We start from the raw sequence: 21,411 nt of genomic DNA, 5'->3' as shown, positions 1-21,411 counted from the left end.
TAATGGTGACAACTTTATCTCATCAGATATGCTTACCCGAGGTATCGCTCAGCCCAGGAAATGTCGCCGTCTGCAACGTTCTCACCAGACTCGGATGCGCCTAGTAATTGACGGAGAGTCGATCCAGAGCGCTTGACTGGCTCTCGTCCTGGTAACTCGACCGAGGGAGGAGAAGGAGGTGGCGTGTTTGAGAATGCCTTCGAATTGATCCGGCCATTGTCGTCGTACATGTTCAGCAGACTAGCTACAGACGGGTCCTGGCGCAGGCGCAGCAGCCTATTCTTGTCTTTCGGAGTAATGGGGATGCGACAAGGATTAACACGCTTGGTGAGAGGAGAATCTTGAAGGATATCAGGTTCTTCATGAGTGGTAAGTGGGGGATTGGCGTTGGGGAACTCCGTTCGCGACTCAAGTTTACGCTCGAGGACCTTGACGGTGTACGACCCATAACGCTGAGTACTGCACTCTGGCTTCGCCGGCCCAGGCACAAGGGTGTGTGCAGCACTCTTGGGAGGGAGAGCTAAGTCCATATATGAGAATAATAAGCGACACGCAAAGCCAAAAGTAAATACTCACGAGGGGGGGATGACGCGTGATCGATCTCTGAGACCGTAGAGAAATGAGCAGAAGACGAGCGTAGTAGATATGTTGCCTCTTTGTCCACCTGTTGCCACGACTCGCGGCCCTGAATTACCCCACCACTCACATCGACGCGCTCTTCATGACGAGCCTGCTGCCTACGCTTCGACTTCTTGCTTCCAAGAGAGAAAAACCGTTTGAAGAATCCCATGGTACAAGTGGTCGTCGTGCTGAGTCGTGAGGGCAGTAAGCCCGTCGTGAGGCGGTCGTAGGAAAAGAGTGTGAGGAAATGCCAGCAAAGCGTTAAGAGCAAAGCAGTGACGCATTGCTAAACGCTCTAAGTTGAACTTGGACCAAATAACGCGTCAAACAATCACCGCGATTATTACTCACGTGATTGATACAAGCGCGTGCTTTCCGAATTGGGGCGAGCCTCTGCAAGCATCCCCAGATTTCAGGGCAACAGGGAGATTTACATAGTGCAGATTAAATCTTCTTATTGAAAAGATAACTGACAGGCAGGGCTTCTATATTGTGCCATCCCCGATAGCTGCGTCAAAACGAGTGATTTTTCTGCTTATCTCGGGGATGCTAGTAATACCTGGCTAATTCTGGTTCGCGGAGTACTTCGCCTTTTACATAGCACGCGTACGGGAAGTTGCCTCAGGAGTACATATTAGAGCGACGCTTGGAACGCTCCGCATGTTCATCTCGATCAAACTTCGATGCTATGAAATCTGAAAAGTAACGCCTGTGGCCGCCGTGTCCTGTCTCCGACGCTTTGCTTCGTGCTCTGCACAGAATCCATACCATCTTGCTCTTCGCTCACAATGCCTCAGTTATGCGAGAACACTGGCAGTGCAGCACGCGATTTTGCAATGCTCGAGCGAAATCTGCTTAGCCATCTCCGTCTCGCGGCACTGCTCTTGCTGCTGGCTGCATCTATCCTCCTCAACGCACGTCTGCCATCGTCATCTGATCCGTCTGGAGACACACCACATTCCTCAGGTCGCATTCCACTTGCTTCAATTGAAGTTGCTGCCGCCGTCGTGGCTATCGGGGCTGGTATATGGGAGTACCGCCGAGGATATCAGGAAATGCAGGACATGAAAGGGTTCCTAACGGCAGTCAAGTACGTACTCCGCAACCACATATATACTGTACTCATCACTCTACAGGCCCCATTTCTATGTCATGAGTGCTGTAGCGGTGGTTGTGTTCACAACCTGCATTATCCTCATAAGCGACTCAGGAATATAGTCACATTCGTAACAGCCAGCCCCCACCCCAGGTGTTCACCCGCTTGCGACCCTCGCTTTTTGTGCGACCTCGAGACAGCTTCCCTTGTTCTCACTGGCGTTCCGAATGCCCATGTCCGCCCTTACAAGAATGGGCGACGGCAACTCATGCAGCGGAAACCCGCACACGATGCCCGCGTCCGTAACTTCTGGCTTCCCTGCTCCAACGAGGCCACCTTCGACCTGGGGCATTTTCGCGAAACCTGTGCAACGTTCGGCTTCGTGTGCTGACCTGAAGAAGTCAATCGTTCTGCCAAGCCAATCTTATCATTCTCACCAAGTCAAGCACACGTCCATCCCACTTGATAGCTCGTTACCCTGTTCTGTAACGATTTCCCTGGTTTCGTCATCCGCGATTCTTCCACTCCTCCCAAACCACTCTATTTCCGCCTTGTCTCAGCCCTCAGCTTCCTCCAGCTCGCCTATATCTCGGCAGCCCTCATGCACAACTCATCGAGACATCCAGTCTTTCCTGGACCTAGAAGACCCCTCATTCATGGACACATTGCGCTCCTTCTCACCAGTCCCATCTTTTGCTTTACGATTCCCGAGAATCCGGAAGGATTCCCACGTGGCTAAATCCGAAGCGCCTTCTAGCTTAACTCTTGCGAACACACAGCTACCTGTGCGGATATCTTCGCTGAATTCTCGCTCACACTCCTTTGACGACGAGCATCACACCGAGTCCTGTACTGATGCCGGCTTCTCAGACACAACTTCTCAACCGAGCCCGACGGTTACTACAAGTAGGTTGAGCCATTGGCCCGCACGAGGGTCTGATGCGACTCCCTTCAACTCCCCAACTAGCCCCACGTTCCCCGTGTCAGATTCTGACAGGGATATCTGTGAGATCATTAAGCAGCTAGAAAAGCTTACTCACGACTTGAAGGCAATGGACGTCGACGTGCCTCCAAGGCCTCCTACTCGTCGACTCGCACGACCTCCCCCACGATTCTCTTCTTTGCCACGATCGAGACACGCCGTGCACATCCACTACGATCCCTCTTCTTCATCTTCCTACCCACAGCCTCCTTCACCTAGCAGTTCTACGGGGCTTGCCCTTTCATCTGTCTCGGAGTCGCCGCCCGTTCGCCTCGCGTATCTAAGCGAGGACGCTGCCAAAACAAAGGAGCCGCGTGCTGCTGTACCAAGAATTGTCCTGACGGCCGCGTCTGCAGAAGAGCTTTCAGAAGAGCCTGCCAAGTCCGAGCGGCCCAGCAGTCCGCCTGTTGGGGCAGATGGGGATGAAGTCGAGTGGTTGGAGAGCTACGGCCGGTGGGGTAACGACTTCGAGTCGAGCAGCGACGACGACTGTGCATCCGTAACTTCCTCCATTCTCTTTGGCCCCGACGACGCTTCGTCAATGTTCACGACTCCCTCGGGTTCTCCGCTCATCACACCTTACGTACGTTTATTCCCTCATTACGCTCCTACTTTACAGCTTTTCACATCCTAAACAGGCTTCCCCAGTCAGAGAAACTTTTTACGTCCGCTCTCGCAGCAGCTCCGCGACCTCTGAGTGTCACCCACCCTCGCCTTCCACACCTTCGTCGCCCACCAAGTGGCTGCGACGCGCACTCTCTAGACCACTTCTCCGGGGCCAGAACCCGAGGAAGACAGAAACGCCCCCGCCTTCGCCTGTCTCTGTACCCGAGAGCCTCGCGCAGAAGGCGTGCTCGTTCGATCTCGGAGAAGAACTCCCCTACAATTTGTCTGCCAGAGATCTCGTGATGGAAGACCCCTTTGCAAAGGACCCACTCGCGGGCGAGCTGCATGGGATGAATGCCCAGGGGATGGAGTCGGGCGAGGTCCTGCCACGGGGCGAGGTGTCGTGCTGGTCTGCGAGCTCCGAGTCGCTTGTCGTGCACCGCCGGGTTGGGTGGAGCTCGCTGAAGCAGCTGTTCAAGCGTTCTCGGTAAACACGCACGCAAAAGAGCCGCGGAGTATCATAGCCTAGGACATTATTGCGGACATTGTTGTATTACTCTGGACTGTGTATTAGAGTACGGGGTTTTGGGGGGGAACCGTGGCTCGAGGTTCTAGCGATATTCCATGTTTTTCGAACTTCGATGAGTGCTAATACAACAGACGACACGCGCGCACAGCAATAATGGGGCATACCGATACAGGCAGCCAAATACGACTTTGAGACTGCAGATGAGACCGTCCGCGATCAGGACATTATTTAAGGGATAGCAGGCAAACTTGAGACCTGATTACAACGCATTCCATGCACCCAAGAAACGCACCTCAGCCCGGATCTCAGCTATCCTCTCGCCCAGCTAACTTACTGCGGATCGCTTGATGGCATCGCTGGAGGAGGGGAAGCAGTGAACAGCATCTCGCTGTTCGCAGCCAAGGTCAGCCCTTCGACTCGATCAGCCAAATCGTCCGGCGTGCTTCCTTCCTCCGCCACGCCCATACCATTCGCAGCCTGCGGACGCCCGCCTTTGGGGTTGAATGGTTCAGTGCCGTTCTTCGCCGGCGGTCGATCGAACGCGCGATCCTGCTCGTCCAGATGACAAGTGTTTGGACTCGGACCTCGGGTCCCACCATGGGAGTTGGGGTAGTGCACAAGCGCACTCCCTGTCGCTGGTGAGTTTATGCTGCCTGATGGGCCCGCCCGCAACGCTGAACGCACGCTTGAAGCGTTAGTCCATGCCCCTGCTACAACTGGAGGTTTCTTTTCTGGCACAGGGCCAGAGGACAGTGGAGGGAAGTCGATGCCCTGCAGCGACGGAGGCGGCTGGTGTGAGCGTGGGTGATGAGGCAAGTTGCCGCCTATTCGTGCAGGAGACATTGTCCGCGAATCGTTGTGACGTGCAGAGAGAGTAGGCTGCGCCTTCAGGCCAACGGCCCAGTCTGGTCTGGCAGGAAGAGGGTGCTTTGAAGAGGTAGAGGTGAACGTACGCTGCGAGGATGATGATGTCGTGGACGACGACTACCAGATGATTAGCATCGATAGCACATATACGTGTGAACAGACTCACGGCGACAGACGATGTTTCGTCCCCGGGAGTTCTGTAACCCGCGCTACTGGATGATGTCCTGCGGTTGTTCAGTCGCGGACCAACGAAGTCGCCGCCGCCGGGACTGCTCATGCCGATGCCTGGCCCATAGCTCCACGGCTGGCGCCTCGCATTGGGGCCAGCTCTCCGACCGTGTCCATTCACAGAGCTATGACCGTTGCTATTTCGCGATGATGCGCGGCTGTGATCCACAGAATCTGAACTAATTCCATGGGTTTGATATTCGTTTCGATAGGTCCCTTCGGGGCAGTACTGTCCTTGTCCCTGCATTTGAGGCGGTGCCGGAGGCATTTGTACCGGAGGTACAGCGTAAGGTGGTGGATAGTATCCTGGAACGGGGTAGGGCGGATACTGAGGGAAGTATCCGGGATAACCCATTGTACTCGGCGGTTGCATCGGCTGAGCAGCGGGTGACAGCTGACTCTGCTGGATTCCGGCGGGTAATGAAGCCGTAGACGCAGCAGGAGAAGTCACCTTGGAAGGTTGGGCGGAAGATTGCCCCGGAGGAGGTGACGGCCAGAGGTAAGGATTGGGTGGATATGGTGCGTTGGCAGGCGACTGCGCGTTAGGGTACAAAGGCTCGCCTGGGGTCACAGGGTCGGAATGCGAGTGAGATGGTGGCTGCGGATGATACGCGTACGGCGGGTAACCGTATCCATAAGGCGGCATGAATGGCGGCGGGGCTCCAGGCGCAGCTGGCGCATAGCCATAGTAATATTGGACGTAGCTTTGCGGAGGCCCCTGCGAACTGAAACCTGGGTCAAAAGTGCTCACTTGGGGGTCGTATAGCGTAGGATACGGCGATGGGGATGCGGCGCGGGAGTGACGCGAGCTGTTTGAACCGCTTGCGTGGTTGTATGACCGATGCGACCGTGACGACGAATTCGTGGAACCACCGCGTCGACCCTCTCGCTTGTCTCTGGTGACTGGTCCAGACCACTCGCTCTCCGTTGCAGCAGAACTGGAGTCTTCCGCTTCACCTGGGCTGCTACGACTTGAGCCAGAAGCGAGATTAGTCGAGGATGAGTTCGCGCTGCTGTCTTTGTCTTTATCCTTCCCCTCGAAGTCCATGAAGATGCGTGAGCGAGCCTCGTTGTAGGCGGCTTCTCGCTCTTCCATCGTCAAGTGCTTTTTAATACTGCCTGCTGTGTTGCTGCGCCCTGCGCTGCTGCCTGCCTCAGAAGGCTCAGCGCTATCCGAGACATCACCGTCTTCGCCTGTCACAGAGCCTGCCTGGGACGTCTGGCGCGCATGACGGTCCTGCGGAACTCTGCGCATGATTTTAAACGCAGGCTGTGCTGATTCTTCGAGAGGTACTAAATCGCTTATTCTGCGCACTGGACTAAGAGAACTATCGTGAGCACAGTACACGATCTTCCGCAGCGATTGAACACTCACATGGCGCTATCCGGGCGGAGGGAGACGAAGATTGACCTCGAGCTGTCGCTTTCGGATACGAGCCTGTGGTAGGCGGCGCATTTGTGAACCAACATTCGCTGGTACGATGTTGCAGGGTTCAACTCAATGCGTGGCCTACAGCAGACGGTGATGATTAGATGCCGAAAGTGACTCCGCACGCAGTCATTCGAAGACCGAGCGATGACGCGCTACGGAATATGCCATCAAGAGATAATCAGACTCACTGCTTGCGTTCATTAATGAGTGTCTCCATGCTCTCGCCTAACTTCAGAACCCAAAGTCTATCCTTGCTTCGCAGCGCTTCGAGGATTTGTACATCTGGCTCAGCGGGGCTCGCTGTGCCGCTGCTTCCCTCCATTATTCCGGAGACCGTACTCGGAAGAGCATCATTAGAAGATGTGCGAGATGACTGGAGGATGGTGTAGTCCGCAGATGGTGAGAAGACCATGGAGGCGGCGTTCAAAGCCCTGGTGGCAACGATGACATCTGGCGCGCTGGCACTGTTTGTTATTGTCGTGGGTTCAATGGGGCTCGTTGGTGCCGTTTGCGTAGAGGGCATCTCTGCGGGAGGCATGGATTGTAATAGGGCAGCAGAAGCAGAAGACTGCCTGGCGGTGTCTTCAGGTTGCATAGGTGGTTGTGTCGGAATACCTGCGGGAACAGAGGCACATGAATACATCCAAATCCGCGTTGTTATAGGCTTGCAGGGAGTAAAGGAGATTCGCTCGAGTCGCTACACCTTGCATCGCTTATCCCGCTCACGAGCTCCACTCTGCTCGACAGGTACACCTAGATCGTCCTGGCTTAAGTACTCACCGAGAGACATGAGATTTCGTCAAGCAGCTACACGATGGTGGACGTCAAGGAAAGAGAAGGATTTTGGGTGCAAGGAGGGGAAGGGTACATCAGGTTCGAGGGCAAGTGTTCTTTGGGCGCTCCCGAACGCCAAGCGCTTCGCAAACCTTTCATCAAGCACTCGTACCGCAAAGCTTTGATAAAATACAGTATCGTCTGTCTGATCTATACGTTTACATAAAGCAGGCATTGTAGATGGTATAGCAAGCAGATACCCAAGCACGTCTAATGAACACTAGCGCGCCCATGAGCGACTTGATATATATTATAGCTCAAACTGCATCAGGCATCGGTGTCAGTGAGTGAGATAAGCCGACGCATGCGTCTGTTTGCTTACCAGAATATGCATACGAGAACACCGTACACAGCCAGCGCTAGCGCAGCTCTATTCAATCCCCTCGACGCCTCGGGATCGTTGCGCGTCAACTGACGACATCGCCCGAGCCCAGTCAGCAATTGCAATCCGTCATAGAAAGCAGACATTTGTACACACCTTCCAGTAGAAAAGACCCGGTAAGATGAACGAGATTGTAGTCGACCCAGTGGAACCCACAAAGGAAAGCACTGTTGGAGATTCAAAGAAGTCAGAACATGGACATGCGGTCAGTGGCATATGAGAGTACACGCACCCATTTGGAGATCGTCTACAAAATAAGCGACCGTGAAACCGCTCACAATGATGGCTATCGTAAGTACAGTGTGCTTAAGCGGGCCCATATCCGAACTGCCGCCGTGCTCGTCTTCTATTTCAGCGTCCTCCGTGTCTTCATCGCCGCTTGTCTTGCGTGGCGAGACATGGCCTGCATGGAAGACTTTGTCCAGACAGTTTCGGCACGGGTGCACTTGCAATGGGTACGAAAACAGGACAAGAATGGCGATCGCCAGCTGCCCCACTGCAATAAATAGCGAGGTGGACGGATACATGGCAATAATGTTGGCGCCGACCTACAAACTTGCTCAGGACTCTGTTAAGATAGTAGCATAGACTGCTAACCTTGGAACCGAATGTGAGATATCCAAAGATTGCTATAATTTCATAGATGAGAGCGGCACCACCGATCGATGTACCGATGACAATGTTCATCCGCTTCTGAGTGTTCATGTTAATCTCGTTGAAGATAGGGAAGAGCTAGGCAAGTTCCGTGAGCATACTCCCAGCGCGCCTAAGACGTCGCTTACATTTTGAGAACACGTGTAGGCGAAGACTTGGACAGGGAAGGTCGACACAAAGTTCGGGGTGAATTTGATGAGATGGATCTCTCCGCGCTCCGGTGTACCTGGCAGAGGTCGGAAGTAGCACACGACTACCACCACGACTAGATAAGCTTTTGGTAGCGTCAGCTGCAGTTCGGATTATCGTATGGTTGCGCGACTCACCCACAGAGAACAAAGCAATGTAGCTTGTATGTCTCAAACTGTGTAAGTTACGAAGAAACGCGAGCGGAACAAGGACAAGCATGAGGACACAGATCCAGTTACGCCCAGAGAGAGCCCAATCTGGAGGGTTGGTGTCAGGGGACGTGAGGTCGTGATAAAGCGCTGCTACGACGTTCGGCATAAGCGACTTCACAATGATAAGGTAGCTGCATGATATGACATAAGTTTTTCAGTTTTACATTTCACAAGAGTTGCGTCTCTGCCTACCTGATAGATACACCGAAGCACTTGATCGCAATGGCCGCATCGAAGAATACCGCGGCTTTTGGGAATGTTATTTCTGCGATGGCGAAGAAGGATGCACGCCTGTGCGGAGCCTTGACAGCACATAGCGAGAGAAGATACAACCCAAATGCCGCGACGGAACCGGAGAATAGACATGTTAACATTCCTGGGATGATACCGGAAGATCCAAGTGCCTACGTGGATACCTGGTATATTAGACTGTATGCGCGGCTGAAAAGCGTGAACATACCAGAGGGAATGTGAGCATACCTAGAGAGAGTCAGTGAGTCATGACTACCTGCCATTGAACGTGCGACTCACCACTACCAATAATAGTATTCGCAAGGTTCCCCACGGAGCTATGTAATGTAGCAAGGCCCTCCTTCTTCGGCGTTTTTGCTGTCGCGCCGTCTCCCAGCAATGCTTCGCGCTCGTCTAGACTCATGCGCGGCTCAGCGTCGCTACGGCCGGTGGCCGCCGTCCCATACGTCTGAACCATTTCGTAGGTTTGGGTGGACACGGCTTCGTCCTGTCACCGTTGTATGTCGCTCTAGATTGTATTCAAGAGATGGCGAAACGCAGCAAGCCACAGCCAGAAAAGACAATGCTCTCAAAACCCGCTTACCGGGTGAGAGCAGAAGGTGAATCGTCGACGTGAGTGCGGGACTGGTGATGCAGCACAGCGCTCCCACATGTTAGGGATTATGTAAGCTAAATAGTTCTTGTTTGGCATTGTTAGATTCCGAAGCTCACGGCTTCCTTTCCGGGGCAGATCCACCCTTCCCTGGACTCGTCATGTCGACTCCCCGCTTGCGACACAGGCCTCAGGTGGAAGATGAGGATGCAGCAGCGTTGAAGCTTGGGTCTGGTATGTTTGCACATTATTTGACAGCCGCGCCTGAGGGCTAATCTCGCGTCAGAGTTCAACAATGCCGGTTGTCTGCTAATCTCTGAGGTGAAGTATCTGCTCGAGAACAGGGATAAGGAGCCACCAGATACTGCGTACGTTGGACACTCTCCGTCGAGTTCACTCATCTCTCATACCTCATAGCGTCTACAATAAGACGCTGGAGTACGTCAAGACTTTCGGCAAGTTCAACACGACCGACGCAGCGAGCGCAGTTCGAGAGTACGCCCTCATCATTCCCTCTTGTGCTCGTGCCATAACCTTTTTTTAACCACAGGACTCTTCGCCGAGAACCTGCACTAACACAGTTTGAGACCGCCCAAATTGCGAACTTGTGCCCGGCAGACTCTGAGGAATCGAAGAGCATCATTCCCAGGTGCGTTGACCCTTGGCCGCACGGATGAACTCTATCATTGAATGCAAGATTCTCAGCCTGGTCAAGATTGACGACGACAGACTCCAAGCTCTTCTGGACGAAATCCAGACCATGAGGCGTTTCCAGTCATAGCTTGTCCGTGTGTACGTGCGCAGCTTATGGTCTCAAGAGTCTGCCAGACATGGAGGCCGCGGGCTGAGCTCGAGAACTAGGCTGAACGGCTCTACAATGGTGTAGGTACCGTTATATACGATCTACAACGACAATGTTGCTTGTGATCTTTACCCCTCCAACTCCTCACGTTCCTTCTTGTTAGCCGGCAGCACCTCTTCTTCCTCGTCCTCGTCCGCTTCCTCTGCTTCTTCAATCTCGATCTTGGAAACTCGGCCCTCAGGAAAGACCGTTGCGTCGAATCGCTTCTTTTCGCGGAACGGATCCGACCTGCGCTCGCCCCTTTTGATGACGGCCGAATCAGGAAGGACGCCTTTTGAAGTCAGGTAGAGCAAGTCGTTTCCTTGATACTTGTCCAGAGACCGGATCCACGCGTCAAAGCTAGGGAAGCGTCAGTGGCAAGCACGTCCAAAGAGAGCGGAACGCACAGGCCACTCTGGCTCTCGATGCTGTGCATCCTGGAATAGATGAAGCCTTGCTTGAATTTTTCTATCTTCTCTCTGTGTATCTCGAAATCGATCGGCAGGCGATACTCTGGGTCATCAAGTTTTAAGCTGGCGTTCGTGCCTTCGATCTTTTTGTTATAGCTGTCGAATATAGGATACTCTAGCAAGAGGCCAAGCGCAGGCATCTTAGGAATAAACGCAGACCGGGGACCGTACAGCTATACGAGAGACATCAGCTACAGCGTTGATAACAGAATTAGGACGAGCTGACCTCCTCGACAACAGTAGGCGGCGTCCCTGTTCGGCAGGCCAGGACAAGCAAACTGATCATTTTACGCTGGCAGAATCACGCATAAGCCTTGTTATTGCAGCATAGTAACGACACTCACAATCTGCACAAAGACGTAGTCAGAACTTATCCGCACCACACAATTGAATTGATGCGCACTTGGTGAAGCATGAAGCTCTGCCCGTGCAGAAGCACACTTATCCACTCGGTATCTCCGTACACAACTGGGTCTGCAACCTGTCGTCGGCTTTCAGCATCATCCAGATCTGTCAGTGCTCGCCTACCTCGATCTTCTTCATGATCCGCTGCGAGGTGGGGTCCTTGTACTCTTGTCCGACTGTGAAGTTGTGGAACTTGTGCGAGCCCTCGAACTTCTTGGCCGTCTCACGCAGCATCTCCACCACTTCCTTCGGCGCGCGCCAGGTTCGCTTCCGCGCGAGGTCATCATTCGGGCTCGACTCGGCCGGTACGCCTTGCCAAAAGTCGAGCAAGGGAGAAGAAGCGCTGTTTTGTTCGAACACGGTCTTGTGGAGGCCGCTGCCGGGTTTTGGGGGTATGAGGAGATATGAGGGGAAGAAATAGGTATACTTTCGTGCGTTGCACGTTCTAAGAAAACTGGTCAGGACGGAGAGTAATAGCTTCGCATTAACTTACGTTCTCGCGTTGAAAGCGTTTTGCACACGTACCTACCAGCGAGGATTTCAGATAGCATATCATGATGATCAGGGTAAGGAACATACGGTATCCCAAAGACGAATCTCCTGAGGCAACTCCTCATTTATACGTGCAATCAAATTGTCCACTCCTGGGATGGATGTGATCATCTTCATGGACACCAGATTTCCAGCAGCGTGCACGCCTGCATCTGTTCGCGCTGCGCGGTTGAAGTTGACCTAGACATAAGATGACCTTCGATGAATATACAACGTAGCGCCATGCGCGACACACCTTTGCGGGATTATCCGCATTGTCCTTCGACACCGCACCGACTCTGACGAGCGCATCGAACAGCGTGCCCTCAATCGTCTTAATATTTTCATGATTACGCTGTCTAGCACATGTTCAGAACAACTTGGGCCTAGCAACGCATGCATCAGCACGTACAGTTGCATACCATTATACCCAGACCCGCAGAACCCAATGAGCAGCGCGGTCTGCCGCTTGGGCAGCCTGGGCTCCTTGGGTTCGTTGTCGTTACCCCTGGCCTCTGAACTTTCCGTACGCGTTCCTCCTCGTCGGATCCCCTGTTTCTTCTCCTTCTCCCATGCCCTGTGCGCTGCCCGACGCGACTGCTCCTGCCTGCCCTTCTTCTCTCCGCCTTGCTTGGGCGTATCTGCCGCAGAACCCTCCGCGACAGGCTCACATGTACCGGCATCGTCCGGGCTCTCTTGCCGCTCCGTCTCCCGCTTCAGCTTCTTCTGTGCGGGCTCTGCCTCCGTGGGCGCGTCCGTGTTTGGTCGCTTGAGGTCTGTGCTCGGCGCAGAAGCAGATGGCTGAGGCTCTGTCTTCATTTTCAGGCAACGGCCTAGGTCGAAAATTCTTTGGAAAATGCAACACGTCGGCTTGGTAGATGCGCAACGGAGAGGAGAGAGACAGTGACGGAGGCCCCGCAAGAGTCGGGTGACCATTGCAGGCGCCCACAGGAACTCGTCCAATTGAAGCGGATCAAACCCGACGATCCCGCCCCCCGCCGCTCAAGCGCCCGTTTGATCGGAGGTGCGAGGGCCGCTGGTGAATGGAGCTGAAAAGCGCCATGTTGACTACCAGTAACGCATCATAATCATACATGATACATACAAATACATAGGAAAACCCTTAATAACCGGCGTAGGATAAATAGCAGGGAATAGTTTAGTGGATCCAGCCCAGAAGCACACCATCGAGATGCGCAGATCAAGAATGCCACTCAACGCCCTCATACTCCCAATAATCGGCCCAAATGTTCTCGTCCGGCCACACCTCATCGGCCTCCTGGTCGCTTTCCGCGTCCGTGACGTACGCCTCGAACGAGTCCCAGTGAACGTCTGTGAAGAGGTGGCACAGCGTCCTGATGTCGTTCGGCCCGACGTTCATGCAGCGCTTGACACGCAGCTCGTCGATCGGGCTCCGGCGCAGGCAGCGGAGGAACTGCGCCTCCTGCAGCATGTGCACGAAGGGCGTCGAGTCGAAGGCCCAGTTCATGTCGACCTCTTCCAGGACGAGCACCTCGAGACGCGGGAGCACCTCCGGGTCGTCCGGCCCCCGAGCCGTCGCGTCTGACAGGAGGGCAGACACCACCGGCGACGCGGCATCGTGCCGGGCGTGCACGAGCCGCAGGTTCGGCGTCCTGCGGAGCAGGTGGCACACGAGGGGCTCGTCCAGGAACCCCTCGTAGTCGTCGAGCAGCAGCGCCCCGATGTCCTGCAGCGCAAACGCGCTGACGAGCGTCTCGACCGCCGCGGGCGTGTGCAGCGTGTCCGGCCCCGCGACGAGCGTTACGGACAGGGCGCCCTCTTCGGCGAGGTCCCAGAGCGACTCGTTCTCGACAATGTGCTCCGTCGCCTTCGCGTGCATAGTTATCTGGACGGCATCGAGGCTGATGTGGAGAGCGCGTAGGGGAAACGTGCTGCATGATGCAGCGAGGCGAGAGCACAGAGCACCCGCGAGTGATGGGAGTTCGTCTGGCTTGTCGTTGCAGGTGCAGCGGAGCGAGAGAGAGGTGGATCGAGGAAAGGTAACGTGTGTCAGTAGCGCAGTGATGTCTGACGTTGGTCCAGAAAGGTAGAGCTCTTGCAAGCCTTGCAGTGGCGTGTTATCAATTTCGCCGAGGGAAGTGGAAGCGTAGCTTGTGGGCACAACATGTTCCATGTGCAAAACCTTGAGGTGCGGCGTATTCTTCAGAATTCCGAGAAACTGTGACAGCGAAGCTCGATTTGACCCCAGACCGTCGACTACCAGGCTTTGCAGTTCCGGGCAGGACAGCAACAAGGGGGCATTCCATGGGAGGGCACATTTTCTGAGCTCCAGACGCTCTAACACAGGCGCCCCTCCTTGGAGGAACGACCACCCGAGAGTTGGTGCATCCGACTCAGCCTTCCACCCGGAATTCGACACGATGAGAGATCGTAGCCGCGGTGCCGAATACGACACAGTATTGAGTAGCATGCTGATAGACAGGCCATCGCCTGAGAGATGGATCTCGCCGAGACGGTGGACCTGCGTAAGGACAAGCCGGCATGCCTCCACCACGTGTGCTGACGGGGCGTAGAGCTGCGCTCTGAGGAATATCGACGCTCTCCCCGACCTGTTCAGCATGAGTTTCGTCCACTCTGGATGCACGCCCGCGACTTGTGGCCAGCGCCACAGGAGGCTGCAGCTCAGAGACGTATCGCGCCAGTGCCGGCAAATCTGCGAGACTGTCCGAAGGTCCTTCGTGCGCGGGACAGAGAACGTGCTGGGATCCGGATCGAGGAGGTACTCGAATATCGTCGAGAGCATCTCAACTGGAATGCGAGAGACGGGGAGGAATGCGTTGCGAGCTGTACGCAGCTCACGGCGGGTCTCTTCGAGCCTGGTGAGCAAGGCGTCGACTTGAGCGGATGACCTCAAAACGGGTGGCAACCCTAGGAACGAGGGGGAGCATGGCGAGCGCAGCCTCCTGAACTCTGTTTCAAGCCTGTGTGCATATCAAAGACTGTTAGGCTTGTGAAGCAAAAATGACGAGGACATACATCACTTGCGCAGATGGGGGCACGGGAGGCACAAGACACAGGGCGAGTCGCGTGTGCGCATACCATATTATGTCCCTCTCGGAGGTAGTGATGAAGGCCTGCATGGCGGGCATGCGGTAGGACAACGACCTGGCTGCATGCCTGGAAGAACGTGGCGAAAATTCTCAAGCACGATGCAAGGATCCAGCAAGAAAACCAGCACAAAAGCGGCCCACTCAAACGTGGAGGACAGTGACGCAAGAAATGTCTGGACTCAGGAACAAACACAAGAAAATAAACGGTGCGCGTCAAGTGCGCGGGGCGGCGTGATAAGTGACAGATCTGCTATGGTTTGCGGATCGTTGGACATGCCCGACGTCGGGCCGCAGCATGTCAGGCCCCAGGATTCCAGCGTCCCAATCACCCTATGAACGAGCTCATTTGCCTGACGATGGAAGCATGAATACAGCCGCCATCACTGCGACGGCAACGGCAGCATATCGGTCCCGCAACATAACAAGAGCCGTATATGCAGGGAAGGACTCCTTGGTTGGTTCTCGTGATGATATAGTTCAACCTTCCGTCCCTGATTTCATTTACTTCTAGTCACAGTGACGATATCTACGGCTCACTGCCAGGTCGTAACGTGGGGAGTAACATTTAAACCTCGTGTGAGTCTGCGGCATCGGTGGATGCTAGACGGCGAATGTCTTTGGCCGTCGGCGCCGTCGCTTCGTGCGCGCAAATGAACAAGGGCAATTACTATGGCTTGTGACTGGAGAGGCTTCGACGTTGAGCATTTTCCCACGTCATTAGTTGAATGACCGACTCATGAAATCAGGATTGCCTCTGCCTCCGTTTGGCATGTTTCCGTCTTCAGCTGAATGATGCATGGAAACCCCCTGTGTAAGGTTTATTCGCTTCCTTCTATGCTCTCATGTCCGCATATATGGGAACGCGAGCCTGCCCCACATGTTGTTCCCGCTTACCACTCCCTTCCCCCAGCAAACAGAATGGCCACCCCGTCGACTAAATTCCCCTCGAAATTTGTAAGCTACTCTGTCCAAGACTTGCAACACCAAGCTAATGACCGTTGCTGGCAAGCATTCGTCGGACGACGACCACTTTGGTGGAAGCCTGAAGATTATTGACGAGTTTCGCGAAACTGTGGGTTACTCAGTCACTTCCGCGACTGCCCGAATAGCCTGCTAACGACGTGATTGCAGGTCAAGAGAGACATATCCTTGGTAGACATCTCAGCGCTGGTACGTGTTTTGTGTCGACGTAGGTCACTTTCGTTGACACGCGGTAAAGCCAGGGATTATCGACGCTCTCAAACACAACAATGCGATAGACGATAGAAAGATGCTCGTAAGTGTCACAACCCAACGGCGATTTCTTGTTCATGCATTGACGCAGTCCCCAGCTTGAGCATGTTCTAATGTTCCTATCTAAACTTCCGGAGGGAACGGTTTCGACCAAGCTACAGAACCTTGTCATCGAGCTCCGTGAGTTCGACATTCACGTTTTCTTGGCGAATTATGGCGGCTGACGTGGCGCGCAAGTGTATAACGATCTCCCGCACCCTCCAAGTACATATCTCGGCCAACAGTACGCTTGGCGCACTGCCGATGGCTCGTATAACAACATTTGCGACCCGGACATGGGCAAGGCAGGAATGCCTTACTCGCGCAGCGTTCAGCAGACGCATCCACTTACGACCAGGGACTTGCCAGACGCTGGCTTAGTCTTTGACACGCTTCTCCGCCGGGAAAAGGTATTCTTCCTCATGACCGTCGTCTAATTGAATCAGATACTCAAAAATATGCGCGTCTACAGTTCGTTAAGCACCCGGCCGGCTTGTCGAGCATGATGTTTTCCTTTGCTGCGTTGGTCATTCACACGTACGTCACTTTCCACGATTGTTGTGCGAATAACTGGAACGAACGGCTCGTTGCAGCGTCTTTCGCACATCTCACGAAAACGTGAATATCAATGAGACATCCTCCTACGTCGACCTCGCACCACTGTATGGATGCAACCAGGAGGCACAGAACAAGATTCGCGTGAGGGACGGCCGGGGTTTACTTTACCCCGATACGTTCGCAGAAGACCGTCTCCTACTGTTGCCCCCGGCAGTATGCGTTCTCCTTGTGCTGTTCAGCAGGAACCACAACGTTCGTACTCTGCATATCATGCATGCATTAAGGCTAAACACCTAGACCATCTAGTACATTGCCCGAAAGGTCTTGGAGATCAACGAACGCGACACGTACACTGACCCGGATCGTATCCCTGCAGACGACCCGCAGCGCTCGGCAAAGATCCTCGCACAAGAGGAAGAGATCTACCAGACTGCTCGCCTGATCAACTGTGCATGGTTCGGCTCCGCGATCTTCTCAGATTATTTCAGCGCAATCCTGGGTTTGGTACGGCAGGGCAGCAGCTGGAGTTTGAATCCGTTCGGGGTGAGTCTTGCACATAAACGAGGCATACGAGTTACTCAATCCACTGCACTTCAGGAAATCCGTCAGGAGGACCATTCTCTGTTCGAGCGTGGGCGTGGAAACGCATGTAGTGTCGAGGTAAGCGCAGCGCCGGATATATCGGACTTGTCATCTGACTGTCCGAAATAGTTCAACTGTCTCTATCGCTGGCACGCTACCACATCAGAGCGTAAGCTCGTTTCCATGTTGGTCTTATTGAGCTGACACGAGATACCCCCAGATGATGAGCAATGGGTCGAGCAGCTAACGACACACCTGTTCGGCAACCGCGACCCTGATACCATCTCCATGGCAGACCTAAAACAAGTCATGCAAAAAATGCAGGCGCAGGAGCCCGATGCCACGCATTGGACATTTGGTAACATGCAAAGGCAGGAGGACGGGTCGTTCAAGGACGAAGAGCTTGCGGCGATTTTAATGGCGGCGTAAGTTGCTATCTTCGCAGCTTCGCCATGATATCAGAATGCTGAGTAGATGACGTAGAACGCGGCACCCTGCTGGTGCATTCAAGGCTCGTGGAACACCCCACTGTATGCGCCTCCATGAGGTCATGGGAATTGAGGCGAGCCGTCGCTGGGGCCTCTGCTCTTTGAACGATTTCAGGAAGGTGAGAATATTCGTGGTCATAGTCACTTGTTATCAGACTGATTGCGTGCGTAGTTCTTGGGGTTGAAGCGTGAGTTCCTTACATGCAGCTCCTTAATGCAACGCTGACATCATTCAATAGCTTACTCGTCGTTCTTGGAATGGAACTCGGATCCTGAAGTGGCTGCAGCAGCTGAGAAGCTGTACGGTGACATCGGCCATCTCGAGCTATACACTGGTCTCCAAGCTGAGGAGGCCAAACCCGTCGTCGATGGCGCAGGACTCTGCCCTTGTAAGTTATCTAACCTTCTGGGCCCGAGACAAATAATGAGATTTGCACATTTCAGCGTACACCGTTAGCCGAGCCATTCTCGCTGACGCCATCGCTCTTACTCGCGGCGACCGCTTCTTCACCGCCGACTATACGCCTTACAACATGACCTCCTGGGGCTTTGCCGACTGTCAACGTGACGCAAACGCGCCAGGGTACGGAAGCACGCTCGGCCGCCTCCTCATGCGTGCCCTCCCGAATCACTACACCGCCAATAGCACCTACACTTGGTTCCCGCTGATGACTCCCGAGGCAATGCAGCCCATCCTTACGAAGCTCGGAGACATCGATCTCTACAACTTGAAGCCTCCCAGCCCTGTGCAGAATGCAGTCGACGTTGACGAATACAGAGACGCGGCGCACGTCTTGGTCAGCGGAAACTTTGACGCGCTGTACCAGGAGAGAGCTGGACGGGTAATCGAGGGTCAAGGGTAAGCGTCATTGCCGCCTTAGAACATGTGTACTTGGCTGAAGCCTTTGTTCTTAGATTTTTCCTTGCCTCCAACGATCCTGCACGTGCCCAGCGCGAGCAACGTGCCATGCTTGGTGCACTTGCCGGCGCCCCGGGGTCCATAGAGAAGATCACGGAGTTCTTCTACAAGAAGACGCGCGAGATGATGGTCAGCGAGGCATGGACGGGGGTCGGGAAGCCCACGAAGAGCGTCGATGTTGTCCGGGACGTGCTGAAGTATGTCCCCATTTACTGGGCGTGCGAGGTGGTGCGTCTGCTTCTCGGTTGTTGTGTCCACAAGGTATGGAGGCTGATAACCGAACATAGGCTGGTATTCACCTGAACAACGATGACTCCGAAGACGGACTCACTCCGGCCAAGCTGTATACCATGCTCACTGAGATCTACGAGTAAGCAGGGTGTTAGACCTACACGCCGCAATTACTCAAGTATATTTCAGGTTCCTCTTCCTGGACTTCGACTCCTATAAGTACCTCACCCTGCTGAAGACGGTCCAAGGGCACGTCGATATTCTACTCAAACAGATCAAGGGGACGCAAGCCAACAGCGGAGTAAGTAAGGCTAAAAACTACCCTGTAGTTACGTGCTGATTATTGCATCACCAAGTTTTCCTTGTTCAGCATCTTTTCCTCTTTCGCTAAGCTCTTTGGAGGCGGTCAGAAGTCTGAAGAGGATCTGTCGGCACGCTTTACTGCCCTTGGATATGACAACGACACCTTAGCGAATTCGATCCTTGCGATTCTAGTCGGCTGCACGGTCGAGATGTCTCAAGGTGTGTCCTTTACGTGTGCTAGAACCCTAAAACTGACCGACTCAATGTAGCACTCGTTCATGTCGTTAACTTCTATCTCGACGAGGGAATGGCTGGTCAGGTCAAGATCTCCACCGCTAATGCACGACCAGATAAAAAAGACCAAGGAACGATGCAGGGCATCGCGTTGGAAGCGCTGCGTGAGTAGCCATCCTCAGGTGTGGCGTACACTGAACTTACCGCGACACAGGCCTGGACCCCACGTTCGCTGGTGTCTATCGTGAGGCTCTGACTGCTCAAAACGTCGGCGGTCGCTCTGTTGGAGCTGGCGGCAAGGTTTTCGTTAACATCGCCAAGGCAAACATGGACGTGCGTTCTTAGAAGCTCATGGACACTTATTCACGCTAATTTACCTTTATCATAGCCTGACGTTTTCAAGGACCCAGCTTCTGTAAAGCCGAACCGCTCGCCGAGGGATCGGTACCTTGCCGCTGATGGTTCAGTACAATGCCTAGGCTTCGATCTCTCTTCAAAGGTGGAGTCATATTTATGTCCTAAATCCCGCAAGGCGCTTATGTCGGCATGTGACTTAGATTGCCGCGGAGGTGCTCCGCGCTGTCTTCAGCTTCCCCAACGTTCGTCGCGCTCCCGGACAGTCGGGTGTGCTCAAGCGGTAAGCCGATTTTGCATCGCAAGCTATTTAACGTTGCTGAATGCTGTTGCCTGTTACAGCTTCAAATCGGACACGATGAAGACCAGTTCCTGGATGTATCTCAACCACGAGCAGCTGCCGAGCCCTTGGGCAACGTCCATGGTTATCCAAGTACGCTTTAACCACTTCACAATTTGAGCCTTTGCTGATACTGTACCCTGAAGTACGACTAAGACGGATTTTATGGTCTAACGATTTACGAAATCACCGATGATTCCCTTCTTCTGCATTTTTACAAACTGCTTTTACTCATGTATATGTTACAACACCGTCTCTGCAACCTTCATCCAAATGGCCAGTGGATTGTTGACGACTTCCGCCGTGAGAGGCAGGTTGACATCTGCTGGGTGATCTTGCCATTCTGCAAGGGTTTCTGAATAACTTGCGTTTAACTAAGACATACAACAAACCTTCCGGTTGAGTGGGATCTTGGATACCGAAGCCCAGCCTCCAGGTGATGCCCTGTACGCTGTTGGTCTTACTAGAGAAATAAGCGTCAGCTAAAAGTACCATTGAGCAGGCAGATGGACCCACAAGTCCGGTGGCGCGAGGCTACTGTTCTTCAGAAGCGCAGTCTTGCCGTTACCGTACCAATGAGCATCTTTCCACAATCAACAATTCGAGCTAAGCACGTACCTTCACTTCGGTATCAATCTCCGAGAAGTCCGTAGATTGGCCACCGACAGTGCCGCAGTATCTCTGTTCGACACCATTCTTACCACCGACGACGACCATCTTGGCGCCTTCCTCCTTGGCCATGGTAACACTGAACAGCGCGCACGAGCTCGCACAGCGGCCGTTGCTCACAATCGCCGTCTTCGCCGGGTCGAACAGCGCCTCAGCAGGCGGGGTGATGTCAAACGGCTGACAGCCGTCGCTCAACCTGCGTCCAACGCTCAGAAATTACACGGGAACGTCGCGAAAGCTCGGAACAGGGACGTACGTCAGGGAGAATGCGTCCTGCCGCCCGTTGATGACCTTGGGTACGTCCGGGTCGAGCCAGTCAAAGTCGGCCGGAAACTGTGTGTTGTTCTCGGGGAAGAACCAGTTGAGGGGGTTGTACAGCAGGTTCACGCCCGGGTCGATGCTCGGGTTACCTAGGATCTGCTTGACGATCTGCTGTGCGAGCGGACCGGCGCGTGCGGTCGTGTTCAGCCCCGCTTGCGGGACGCTCGTGGGCTTGGGACCGACGATCTACCAGGAAATTAGGTAGAGAGTGTGAAGGTGAGGTGAGAACCAACGATGCGGTGGAGCCACTAGCGGAATGTCAGCGTCTGCGTAGGGAGGAGAAGGACGCAGGCGTACGTGGGCAACACAGATGAAGCCGCTACCG

At 54.1% G+C, this 21,411-nt stretch overlaps 9 protein-coding genes across 9 annotated transcripts; 2 read left to right on the top strand and 7 right to left on the bottom strand.

Annotated features, from left to right (window-relative positions):
• Positions 1–13: 13 nt before the first annotated feature.
• PHACADRAFT_264504 (uncharacterized protein) lies at positions 14–893 on the bottom strand. Its single transcript, XM_007401154.1, has one exon. It carries the CDS (start codon positions 528–530, stop codon positions 33–35), a length of 498 nt encoding a protein of 165 aa, XP_007401216.1. The 5' UTR covers positions 531–893; the 3' UTR covers positions 14–32.
• Positions 894–1,409: 516 nt separating this feature from the next.
• PHACADRAFT_105539 (uncharacterized protein) lies at positions 1,410–1,839 on the top strand (the record flags this gene model as incomplete). The annotated part of the gene is made up of 2 exons (XM_007401153.1): positions 1,410–1,711; positions 1,758–1,839. The coding sequence occupies 2 exons, from the start codon at positions 1,410–1,412 to the stop codon at positions 1,837–1,839; spliced, it is 384 nt and encodes a 127-aa protein (XP_007401215.1).
• A 1,464-nt stretch (positions 1,840–3,303) lies between these two features.
• On the bottom strand, positions 3,304–4,834 carry PHACADRAFT_264501 (uncharacterized protein). The gene has a single exon (XM_007401152.1). The coding sequence runs from the start codon at positions 4,675–4,677 to the stop codon at positions 4,165–4,167; it is 513 nt and encodes a 170-aa protein (XP_007401214.1). The 5' UTR covers positions 4,678–4,834; the 3' UTR covers positions 3,304–4,164.
• A 1,212-nt stretch (positions 4,835–6,046) lies between these two features.
• On the bottom strand, positions 6,047–6,399 carry PHACADRAFT_105667 (uncharacterized protein; the record flags this gene model as incomplete). Its single annotated transcript, XM_007401151.1, has 2 exons — positions 6,047–6,248; positions 6,305–6,399. Coding segments are annotated over 2 exons (297 nt in total), but the record flags the coding sequence as incomplete, so codon positions are not given.
• Positions 6,400–6,531: 132 nt separating this feature from the next.
• PHACADRAFT_264500 (uncharacterized protein) lies at positions 6,532–7,052 on the bottom strand. Its single transcript, XM_007401150.1, has one exon. It carries the CDS (start codon positions 7,002–7,004, stop codon positions 6,546–6,548), a length of 459 nt encoding a protein of 152 aa, XP_007401212.1. The 5' UTR covers positions 7,005–7,052; the 3' UTR covers positions 6,532–6,545.
• Positions 7,053–7,495: 443 nt separating this feature from the next.
• Positions 7,496–9,505, bottom strand: PHACADRAFT_130518 (uncharacterized protein). Its single transcript, XM_007401149.1, has 9 exons — positions 9,164–9,505; positions 9,093–9,112; positions 8,825–9,036; positions 8,558–8,763; positions 8,360–8,505; positions 8,175–8,309; positions 7,810–8,125; positions 7,674–7,744; positions 7,496–7,606 (listed from the first exon to the last, which is right to left on the bottom strand). Exons 1-9 carry the CDS (start codon positions 9,339–9,341, stop codon positions 7,514–7,516), a joined length of 1,377 nt encoding a protein of 458 aa, XP_007401211.1. The 5' UTR covers positions 9,342–9,505; the 3' UTR covers positions 7,496–7,513.
• A 132-nt stretch (positions 9,506–9,637) lies between these two features.
• PHACADRAFT_105721 (uncharacterized protein) lies at positions 9,638–10,153 on the top strand (the record flags this gene model as incomplete). Its single annotated transcript, XM_007401148.1, has 4 exons — positions 9,638–9,714; positions 9,746–9,844; positions 9,894–9,971; positions 10,027–10,153. 4 exons carry the CDS (start codon positions 9,638–9,640, stop codon positions 10,151–10,153), a joined length of 381 nt encoding a protein of 126 aa, XP_007401210.1.
• A 5-nt stretch (positions 10,154–10,158) lies between these two features.
• Positions 10,159–12,592, bottom strand: PHACADRAFT_153289 (uncharacterized protein). Its single transcript, XM_007401147.1, has 9 exons — positions 12,136–12,592; positions 11,980–12,082; positions 11,772–11,924; positions 11,686–11,717; positions 11,316–11,637; positions 11,191–11,268; positions 11,014–11,079; positions 10,725–10,960; positions 10,159–10,677 (listed from the first exon to the last, which is right to left on the bottom strand). The coding sequence occupies exons 1-9, from the start codon at positions 12,540–12,542 to the stop codon at positions 10,407–10,409; spliced, it is 1,668 nt and encodes a 555-aa protein (XP_007401209.1). The 5' UTR covers positions 12,543–12,592; the 3' UTR covers positions 10,159–10,406.
• A 170-nt stretch (positions 12,593–12,762) lies between these two features.
• PHACADRAFT_264495 (uncharacterized protein) lies at positions 12,763–14,380 on the bottom strand. The gene has a single exon (XM_007401146.1). It carries the CDS (start codon positions 13,876–13,878, stop codon positions 12,925–12,927), a length of 954 nt encoding a protein of 317 aa, XP_007401208.1. The 5' UTR covers positions 13,879–14,380; the 3' UTR covers positions 12,763–12,924.
• Positions 14,381–21,411: the final 7,031 nt, after the last annotated feature.

Source organism: Phanerochaete carnosa (assembly GCF_000300595.1).
Source record: "Phanerochaete carnosa HHB-10118-sp unplaced genomic scaffold PHACAscaffold_12, whole genome shotgun sequence".
NCBI lineage: Eukaryota > Fungi > Basidiomycota > Agaricomycetes > Polyporales > Phanerochaetaceae > Phanerochaete > Phanerochaete carnosa.
The sequence above is the reverse complement of the archived record's forward strand: the minus strand, read 5'-3'. Positions and strand labels throughout refer to the sequence as shown.

Bases quoted from the DNA above. Each gene is read 5' to 3' on its own strand.
- PHACADRAFT_264504 (XM_007401154.1), bottom strand. From the start codon at position 530: ATGGACTTAGCTCTCCCTCCCAAGAGTGCTGCACACACCCTTGTGCCT.
- PHACADRAFT_264501 (XM_007401152.1), bottom strand. From the start codon at position 4,677: ATGTCTCCTGCACGAATAGGCGGCAACTTGCCTCATCACCCACGCTCA.
- PHACADRAFT_153289 (XM_007401147.1), bottom strand. From the start codon at position 12,542: ATGAAGACAGAGCCTCAGCCATCTGCTTCTGCGCCGAGCACAGACCTC. The intron at 11,718-11,771 runs GTATGTTCCTTA...CCTCGCTGGTAG, and splicing joins AGATTCGTCTTTGGGATACC to GTACGTGTGCAAAACGCTTT. The intron at 11,080-11,190 runs GTGCGCATCAAT...TGATTCTGCCAG, and splicing joins AGAGCTTCATGCTTCACCAA to CGTAAAATGATCAGTTTGCT.
- PHACADRAFT_264495 (XM_007401146.1), bottom strand. From the start codon at position 13,878: ATGGAACATGTTGTGCCCACAAGCTACGCTTCCACTTCCCTCGGCGAA.
- PHACADRAFT_130518 (XM_007401149.1), bottom strand. From the start codon at position 9,341: ATGGTTCAGACGTATGGGACGGCGGCCACCGGCCGTAGCGACGCTGAG. The intron at 9,113-9,163 runs GTGAGTCGCACG...GACTCTCTCTAG, and splicing joins GAATACTATTATTGGTAGTG to GTATGCTCACATTCCCTCTG. The intron at 8,310-8,359 runs GTAAGCGACGTC...GAACTTGCCTAG, and splicing joins CCTACACGTGTTCTCAAAAT to CTCTTCCCTATCTTCAACGA.
- PHACADRAFT_264500 (XM_007401150.1), bottom strand. From the start codon at position 7,004: ATGTATTCATGTGCCTCTGTTCCCGCAGGTATTCCGACACAACCACCT.